General features: G+C 42.4%; 1 protein-coding gene across 1 annotated transcript; it reads left to right on the top strand.

Annotated features, from left to right (window-relative positions):
- Nucleotides 1-39: 39 nt before the first annotated feature.
- On the top strand, nucleotides 40-10,073 carry tssp (Thymus-specific serine protease). Its single transcript, NM_001146597.1, is given in 6 exon segments — nucleotides 40-141; nucleotides 1,171-1,346; nucleotides 2,237-2,336; nucleotides 2,557-2,628; nucleotides 3,908-3,929; nucleotides 9,477-10,073. Coding segments are annotated over 6 exon segments (447 nt in total). The 5' UTR covers nucleotides 40-80; the 3' UTR covers nucleotides 9,493-10,073.
- Nucleotides 10,074-10,455: the final 382 nt, after the last annotated feature.

The following is a 10,455-nucleotide window of genomic DNA, read 5'->3' as shown; positions in this document are numbered from 1 at the left end:
TCCTCGCATTGAGACGGCAAGGTTGTCTGACCATAGTGTAGACCTATATCAGTAAAGAGGTCGTAGTTGGAGGCCTGAAGATGCTTCTGTCTCCCATCCGTTGTATCATCCTCCTTCTCCTTGTGAACTTCGTCTATTCTGGTACGTTAACGATCCATAATGAACTGATCATTTTAAAAAAATACTCAAATGATAAAATGAGGTAGGGCAGAGTTGGGTAGGTTGAGCCACCCTTGTTCCTAGGAAACGATACTAATTTGACCAAATATTCACTAAGGTCATTTCTGAAGGAAGAAAACGCATGGTAAAAAAGTGGTAAACAATTGCGTTCAAAAACTGTTTTTCGCCAAGTTAATTTAATGTGTTAGAGGCTTCATGATGCTTGTAATGAAACAAAAGTAGATCATTTTAATATTGTCCTATAGATCAGTTGGGGTCTCTAAGCTCCAATATGAGGTTTTATACCTAGCATGAAAGTACATCCATGTATCTGTGTGGGCTGATATAGTATACACTTTGATCATATATAATTTTAATGCATAGGCCTATAGTTTTAATTATTGAGGTGAATCCATTGTGGTATTCAGAGAAACGAAATTGGCTAATCTAGAAGCTATATTTAGATAGTTATGTGAAATTGGCTGCTTAAAAATTGAGCGCCTTCTATAGCAATAGTTTATTTTGTTCCTAACTAATACATGGTTTCTTAACACTAAGTATTTATTGAATTATAATAAAACCCATGAAAAACAAAATAAACATGGGCTTGGCTGTCGGGTATGAATTAGACCGATAAGGTTGTGGCAGAGGGTTATAAACTTATCAGCAAACGCCATGTGCTGAGACCATCAGGAATAAATACAAAATTGTATCCAATCCAAAAAAGGTATGTGACACGTTTAGATAGTCCTTTTTGTAGAACGAAATGTGAGAGATAACTGTAGAAATTGTTAAGGAGTTGCATATGCGCACATTCAGATGTTCAAGTCTAAGGAGGCTCTCGTGGTTTGACCAACAAATACGTGCGTAATGTAGGTCCATATGTGACTTTACGCGCAACTACACACGATTGAGCTTCTCGTATTATCTCTATATTTGCCCGTCCTGTGTTCCTGTCATTCTTGCTGTGCACAGTGTATTGGATTTCATATCACATTTGACATTTCATAGGACGAGTTCTGAGAAAGATCAAGGAGCACGTGCGTAAAATCCAGTATGAGAAAGCGAAGAAGAATGTGCTGATGAGCGCAGTCAACGGGCATAAGCCCATGGGCGAAGTGAGAGACGGGAAAATTCACCAACCCCTGGACCACTTCGACAGTCAAAACGATGAAACATTTCCTCAGGTGACCCACCACGGATACGTGCACCTACAGTGAGGTCCAAATGTATTTTTGGTTGTTTTGGCTCTGTACTCAGCACTTTGTATTTTAAATGATACAATGACTATGAGGTCAACGTGCAGACTGTCAGCTTTAATGTGAGGGTATTTTCATCCATATAGGATGACCGCACTTTTTGTACGTAGTCCTCCCATTTTAGGGAACCAAAAGTATTAGGACAAATTCATTTATGTGTATTGGAGTATTCAAACGTTTAGTATTTGGTGCCATATTCCTAGCGCGCAATGATGTCAGCTTGCGACTACAAACTTGCTGGGTGCATTTGCAGTTTGATTTGGTTGTGTTTCAGAGAATTTTGTGCCAAATAGAAATTAATGGTAAATAATGTATTGTGTCATTTTGGAGTCACTTTTATTGTAAATGTTTAGAAATGAATGTTTCTGAACACTTTCACATTTTTGTGGATGCTACCATGATTACTGATAATCCTGAATGAATCGTGAATGACAACAAAATATCTGAAAATGCATCCAACACGTTTTTAGAGTCACAAGCTTGATCTGGTCATTGTGTGCTAGGAATATTGGACCAAATACTAAACTTTTGACTACTTTAATACACATGTAAGTGAATTTGTCCAAATAGTTTTGGTTCCCTAAAATGGGGGAACTATGTACAAAATGTGTTGTAATTACACTCAAATGCATATACCACTGACAGTGCACTTTAACCTCAGTCATTCTATCATTCCAAAGTGCTGGAAAAAAAGAACCAAAACAACAACACATGGGTCGCTGTCCAAACACTTTTGGACCTCACTGTGTACAGGTTATTTGCAGCCCCCCCCCTTATCTTGCTTCCTCTCACCCTCTCTCTCTCTCTCTCTCTCTCAGAGGTTTTTCGTGAATGAAGCCTATTGGGAGCGTCCTCATGGCCCAGTGTTCCTGTTCATCGGAGGGGAGGGCCCCATCTCTGAGTTCAATGTGCTGGCAGGTACACACAAAGCTCCCCTGTCACGCTCTTAAGTAATATGAAAAGAAAATGGAAATGCATTGACACGATAAGTTAGGCTTACATAGGTGTTATGAATTTGATACTTGTATTTAGTTACAAGTCAATGCCTGTTCTTTGGTTTTTGTGTTGTTGATACCTCAACCAACTCTTAACCTCCCCTTATTTTTCCTCTCCGCTCCTGCTTTGTGTGCATCTGTAGGCCACCATGTGGACATGGCTGAGGAGCACGGGGCCCTGCTTGTGGCCCTGGAGCATCGTTTCTATGGCGAGAGCATCAACAAAGATGGCCTGGAGACTGAGAACCTGGGAGATCTGTCCAGCCAGCAGGCGTGAGTACTGGTGGGAGGAGGGAGTCAATGTGATGACGTTGAATCAATGTGGAAAACTGATTGGATTTGCAAAAAGTCATCGTGTGGGTATTTCGTATTTTAATTAACCCAACTTTGAACCTAAATCCAACGGCAAGGTGACATTTTTGGTTGATTTAAAGTTGAATTCACATCAGTTGACAACTCAACCAAATGTAAATCAAAAACTAGATGTTGAACTGATGTCTGTGCCCAGTGGGTTGCTACTTGACGTAGGCAGAGAGCTTTTGAGTGGGCTTGAATTGGGCAGAGATTGAATTGCATTTTCTCTGCCATCTCTTGGTTTCCAGTCTTGCGGACATCGCTGAATTCCATCAATACATCAGCGATCGCTTTGACCTCTCTGACAAGAATACCTGGATCAGCTTTGGAGGTTCCTATGCTGGGGCCTTGTCTGCCTGGCTCAGGGGAAAGGTACAGTAGAGAGAAAACAACACTGTCTATATTTATACTTAGGACTGGACAGCAGTGTTGCTGGTCTACTGTATTCCATGGTAATAATACAAAATAATGTCCTCTGTTCCTGTTCTTCCAGTTCCCTCACCTGGTCTACGGTGCTGTGGCCTCCTCTGCTCCTGTCAAAGCCAAACTGGACTTCTCCACCTTCAACAAAGTAAAGATCTCATCATTAGTATTCATTTTAGTAGTAGTAGTTGTAGTAGTGGTGGTAGTTGCAGTAGTAGTAGACAAACTAGTAACTGTGGCACTATTTATAGTGTTAATAGCATGGTAGATGTGATGTTCAGCTGTACAGACCACGGTGAAAACATAGCCTGGTGTTGCTCTCTTCCAGGTGGTGGGTCTGAGCCTTGCGGACGAGGACGTTGGAGGTTCAGATAAGGTTTGACAACATTTACAGTAGATGTGGGTGCTTGACATCATGTGTTGGAGTGTCCGACTGTATGAGTCTCCTACTGTGGGATTTGACTCTCTCTGTCACTGTCTCTCTCTCCCTCTCTCTCTCTCTCTCTCTCCCTCTCTCTCTCTCTCTCCTCCAGTGTGTGGGGGACATCTGGGAGGCCTTTGCTGCCGTGGAGGCCGCCCTGTTTGCAGGGAATGCCACTGAGGTGGGGAAGGACTTTGGGTGCTGTGAGATCCCTGAGGATCTGGAGGACCAGATCGAGCTCATGCAGAGCCTGGCCGACATCGTCATGGGAACCGTGGAGTACAACGAGGAGGGGGGCATCCTTACTATTGAGGAGATGTGTAAAATAATGACCAATGAGACAGAGACCTACGATTCGGAGACTGAGGCATACGACCGGCTGATCAAGCTGGTGCAGGTATGAGGTGTATTGTGTGTGTGTGTGTGTACACACACACACGCACACAATTCATTGATTAACCAGCAGAGGGCTGTATTGATCTACAGTTGTGCATCGCCTTGACTGATCTATTCAAATTGTATTAGTCACATGCGCCGAATACAACAGGTGTAGTAGACCTTCTCGTGAAATGCTTACTTACAAGCCCCTCACCAACAATACAGTTAAAGAAATAGAGTTAAGAAAATATTTACTAAGTAAAAAAGTAAACACAATAAAATTACATAACAATAACGAAGCTATATACAAGGGGTACCGGTACTGAGTCAGTTTGCGTGTGGATTTTTGTCTTATAGCTTGGGGGTAGAAGCTGTTAAGGAGCCTTTTGGACCTAGACGTGGCGCTCCGGTACCGCTTGCCGTGCGGTAGCAGACAGAACAGTATATGACTTGGGTGACGGGAGTCTTTTACAGTTTTTTGGGCTTTCCTCTGACACCACCTAGTGTACAGGTCCTCGATGGCAGGAATCTTTGCCCTAGTGATGTATTGGCCGTACGCACTACCCTCTGTAGAGCCCTACGGTCGGATGTCGAGCAGTTGCCATACGAGGCAGGGATGCAACCGGTTAGGATGCTCTCGATGGTGCAGCTGTAGAACCTTTTGAGGATCTGGGGACCCATGCCAAATCTTTTCAGTCTCCTGAGGGGGAAAAGCTGTTGTCGTGCCCTCTTCACAACTGTCTTGGTGTGTTTGCACCATGATAGTTTGTTGTTGATATGGACACCAAAGAACTTGAAACTCTCGACCTGCTCCACTACAGCCCCATCGATGTTAATGGGGGCCTGTTCGGCCTTCCTTTTCCTGTAGTCCACGATCATCTCCTTTGTCTTGCTCACATTAAGGTAGTGGTTGTTGTTCTAGAGGCGAAAGAAACGCACACCTATTTAGGCGAGGTGCTGGCTAGCGGAGTAGAACACTTGAAAAATTAAAGGAGAGCCGCACACTCTAGGAGCTCAGATACAATAATTGAATAACCAACGTTTCGACAGACAAGCTGTCTTCATCAGGGTATAATGACAAACACTGAGGGGTCACTAGTTTATATAGTGTCAAAGGACACACACAGGTGTCTGTAATCATGGCCGGGTGTTTCCTGATATCATTGGTTAATCTTCAGATATCTAAATAACAAACCAAAAACATGGATAGCATATGATCATAGATACAATTTGGCTGCATAGGCCTACAAACATTTACAATAGCAAAATCACAATAATCACAAGAAGGGCTTCAGATCAAAGTCTACGTTGAGACCGAAGGGAGCAAGGGTCTTTAAATTAAAGATCCAGGCAGCCTCTCGATTTAACAATACATTGTCGAGGTCACCCCCTCTCCTAGGGAGGGTGACAAGTTCGATGCCGATATAACGTAGGGAGGAAATCGAGTGGTTTGCTTCCAAAAAGTGGGCCGCAACTGGGTAAGTCAAGTTTTTGCACCTAATGGTGCTACGATGCTCTGAGATTCGTACTTTTAATTTGCGCTTTATTTTACCCACATCATTTTTTACCACAAGGACAAGTTCTAAGATAAATAACTGCCTTAGTGGATCACGTGATAACACCTCTGATTGGGATCTGTTTCCCTGTTTGGGGGTGTTTGAAGGATCTACATTTATAAGTACCATTGCTTTGAGCACAGCCATTACACTTGTACTTTCCGTCCAGTAGGGGCGCAAATAGACGTGCAGGGATATATTGGGGTGGTAAATCAGAGTTTACCAGTTCATCTCTGAGATTTCTGACCCGCGAGAACACGATCAAGGGAGGGTCTGAAAACACATTACCGAGACTATCATCAGATTTTAGAATGTGCCAATGTTTGTGAACGATTCCCTTAATTTGTTCAGAGCACTTTGAATAGCGGGTTAGAACGCAAGAATGCTTCTTTTCGCGAGACTGTCCTTGAAAAAGATCATGTCTCGGTTTGTTTTGAATTTTCTCAATGGCAGTATTAATCTAACTGTTTTTGTACCCCCTCTCTTTGAATTTTCTTTGCGTCTCAGCCAAATTTCGGTCGGAATCTGATTGTTTTTGCAAATTGCAAGTGGTTGTTGTCCTGGCACCACACTGCCAGGTCTCTGACCTTCTCCCTATAGGCTGTCTCATCGTTGTCGGTGATCAGGCCTACCACTGTTGTGTCGTCAGCAACCTTAATGATGGTGTTGGAGTCGTGTTTGGCCATGCAGTCGTGGGTGAACAAGGAGTACAGTAGGGGACTAAGCACACACCCCTGAGGGGCCCCGGTGTTGTGGATCAGCGTGGCTGATGTGTTGGTACCTACCCTTACCACCTGGGGGCGGCCCATCAGAAAGTTCAGGATCCAGTTGCAGTGGGAGGTGTTTAGTCCCAGAGTCCTTAGCTTAGTGATGAGCTTCGTGGGACTATGGTGTTGAACGCTGTAGTCAATGAACAGCATTCTCACATAGGTGTTTCTTTTGTCCCGGTGGGAAATGGCAGTGTGGAGCGTGATTGTACAACAGTCAGGGAACACTGTTACTGTGTTTGTATTAGATCTACCGGGCCACAGGCGAGGAGCCCTGTCTGGATGCGTCCCACAAGCAGACCATCAAGGACCTGAGTGACACCAATCTGGACTCTGCCTACAATGGAGAGAGACAATGGTACTACCAGACCTGCACCGAGTTCGGCTTCTGTGAGTACCGCTCCACCACACAACGCTGTCACTCCTAGAGGAGATACATTGGGGTACGAAATGATTCACCCCCTTGATAAAGATGAGCAATAATGACTGTATAAAATAAATAATTCAAATACTGAGCTACATTATATTGTATGCAAAAAAATTGGGAAAATATATTATTTTATACTAAAACAATTTTATACTAGAACAACAAAGAGATTTTGTTCAAGAAGTAATATTTTTTTCTTCTCTATAACAGGTAGGAGTAAACATTATTTACACCCCTAAAGATTCCTATAAAAAAAGTAGTCAAAAGTTTAGTAGTTGGTTGCATATTCCTAGCATGCAATGACTACATCAAGCTTGTGACTAAAAACATGTTGGATGCATTTGCAGTCAGTTTTGGTTGTGTTTCAGATTATTTTGTGCCCAATAGAAATGAATGGTAAATAATGTATTGTCATTTTGGAGTCACTTTATTATAAATAAGAATAGATAGTAAGAATGTTTCGAAACACTTCTGCAGTAATGTGGATGCTACCATGGTTACGGATAATTCTGAATGAATCGTGAATAATGAGTAAGAATGTTTCAGAGGGTCAAAGATCATACCCCCAAGACATGCTAACCTCTCACCATTCCCAATAACAGGGCAGGTTAGCATGTCTTGGGGGTATGATCTTTGACCCTCTAACTTTCTCAATCATCATTATTCAGGATTCATTCAGGATTATCCGTAATCATGGTAGCATCCAGATTACTGTAGAAATGTAGGAATATGGGACCAAATACTAACCTTTTGACTATTTAATTTATAAGAATCTTTAGGGGTGTGAATATTTTTGACCCCTACCTTTGAGAAAAAAATGACTTTTTAAACATTATTCTCTGAGCAATAGCATTAGTATAAAAATATATAATTTTCCATTTTTTTGAGCATATAATGTAGCTCAGTTATTTGAATAATTTATTTTATACAGTCATTATTGCTCATCTTTATCAAGGGTGTCAATAATTTCGGGCCCCACTGTACATTTACCAAGCTTACGTCCCCACGTAGAAGCAAGGTATTTGTTTCAATCAGGGAGTTGAGTGCTCACAGCACTGGAGGGTAAAAAAAACCAAACAACAGTCCAGACTCCAGAGTTCACTTCCCCCTAAGCAGCACATTCATAAGCCAAATGCATTAACACTAGCTGTGCAAAGCTCCCACTCTTTGGTACAGTATCACTCATTATAGCATCTGTATTAGTGTATGCCCATAGCCACTCAGCTGTATCTTACATTACAGAAATAGAACTACAGATCATAATTCAATAGAAATTCATTGTATTTCTATGGCTTACCTCATTGTTTTGTTGTGACAGTCCAGACATGTGAGGACGCCAGCTGTCCCTTCTCCCGCATGTTGACCCTGCAGGCTCAGACTGACCTGTGTCCTGAGGTGTTCAACGTCCCCCAGCACAGTCTGCCGGGACATATCGCCTTCACTAACAAGTACTATGGAGGAGACCACCCCGACACTGACAGGGTGCTCTATGTCAACGGTGAGCAGAGACTTCACAGATAGATACAGTAGATTGGCGATGCCTAGTCAGCTGCACAACTGAATGCATTCAGCCGAAATGTGTCTTCCGCATTTAACCCAACCCCTCTGAATCAGAGAGGTGCTGGGGGGGGCTGCCTTCATTGACGTTATTGGCGCCCGGGGAGCAGTTGTTGTTCGAAGGCAGAACGGCTTGGGGATCTGAACCATGCGACCTTTCGGTTACTGGCCCAACCACCGGATAGATCTAAATAGATAGATGTAAATAGATAGATGTAGGTTTAAACCATTACCTCTCATTACATCATAGTGTAATTTAAACCCACTGGCAGTGAATCAATGTGCTGTGTCTATGTGAGTGATTGTGTGACAGGAGAGGTGGTTGGTGGGAGGAGGACGGGCTCAAACTAATGGCTGGAATGGAATCAATGGACTGGTATCAAACATATGGAAACCACATGGTTGACTCTGTAATGGCTGGAATAGAATTAATGGAACAATGAGCCCATCCTCCTATAACTCCTCCCACCAACCTCCTCTGTGTGACAGTCAGTATATGACCTGTCCCTCTGGTCTGTGACCTGTGACCACTGTCAGGTGACATTGACCCCTGGCACGAGCTCAGCGTTCTGGAAGAGAACTTGGATAAGGAGGACAAAGACATGGCCATCCTCATCAAGGGCACCTCCCACTGTGCCGACATGAACCCCGGCGGCGCTGCAGACCGCCCCGCCCTGAAGCAGGCCCGCAAGGTACGGCGCACGGCAGGCTAGACAGCACTACGTTGATGTAACTGAGAGAGACGCTGACTGTGAGCTTTGGTGGCACATGATGAGTAATGTGTGCTTCAGAACTGTATGTCTCAGTTGAACACGTTGGGCCGGTTTCCCAGAAACAAAAAAGCATGGTCAATGGGCAGTAGCTTGTTAGTCCAAGACTAAACTAAAAATGTGTCCAGGAAACTGCCCCATTGTCTATCTGTTATGTCATTAGTGAATATTATTTTTAAACTTCTCTTCCCCTCATCCTGATCTGTCTTTTTTCTCTCTGGTTGTCAGGCCATTGAGAGAAAAGTTGCCAAGTGGCTGAAGGAAGCTGCCTGGAAGCTTATGGGCTGATGGACCCAACGACAGGTCACCTGATCATCTGTCTGTCCTGACCATCACTCAGCCAATCAAACTTTGGGCAGTGAATCACATGGTGCTGTGGACTGAGCCCCCCTCTTCATGTTTCTCTCCATGGGTCAGGTCCTCTAAGGTGGTGTTCTTCTGTTTGTTTTTTCTAACATTCTTTTAGTGTTTTTCCCTAGTGTTTTTCCCTAGTGTTTTTCCCTAGTGTTTTCCTTATTGTTTTTCCAACGTTCTTTTAGTTATTACGTTTGTGGTTTTCTAACGTTTTATAGTGTTTTTTGTTTTATAGTGTTTTTTCTAACGTTTTTCTAGTGTTTTTTTTCTAATGTTTTCATAGTGTTTTTTGAACGTTTTAATAGCGTGCTTGAATTTACTCCAGTATATAAGTTATAGATTTATATTTTAATAGACAGTTTTAGTAATTTAGGGAACCACTTATAATGCTGTACACAGTATTTAAGTTTCCTAACTACGTACTAGTAGCGTATAGCTAACCAGAGAGTCTCAGCATAAGACGACTTTAACATTACGGAGTGTTCTAAGGTTTACAGCCTGTTCACACATGCATTTTCCTGGATTCAGTGAAGTTATCTCAGACAATACATTATCTGAATGTGTGCTGGATTGCTTTGGAGATTGTGGATCTTTGAGTTCATTTGATTTAATCCTGCGAGTTGGAAAAATATCATAAATAAAAGTTTGCTGATAATCTGGTGTCTGTTTTCTGTGGATTGTGGTATATTGTTGTTGACTGAAATTCATTTTGAGATATTTTACCCCCAAACAATTTTGAGTATTTTGTTCATTAGCCCACTTTTACTACAATCCCAGAAGAATGTGCATGTCAGCAGTCGAGTTTCAGTACAGAGCAAAAACTGTGACGACGATGCAAATTATATTAAAATGACTAAATACTCAAAGATAGTTCTTGACTAAAATATCACCTTTTTTAACTGTTTAAATCTTTAATCTCAGCAGGGGGCGCTAATGCTATACACATATACCCAGTCAATGGCACATTTCCAGTTTATAAAACTCTGAAGACTATTGTGTGTTCGAGTTTGTTTACATGCATGTTTGTGTGGTCTT

Source organism: Salmo salar, chromosome 20, assembly GCF_965601325.2.
Source record: "Salmo salar chromosome 20, fSalSal1, whole genome shotgun sequence".
In the NCBI taxonomy this organism is placed as follows: Eukaryota; Metazoa; Chordata; class Actinopteri; order Salmoniformes; family Salmonidae; genus Salmo; species Salmo salar.
The sequence above is the reverse complement of the archived record's forward strand: the minus strand, read 5'-3'. Positions and strand labels throughout refer to the sequence as shown.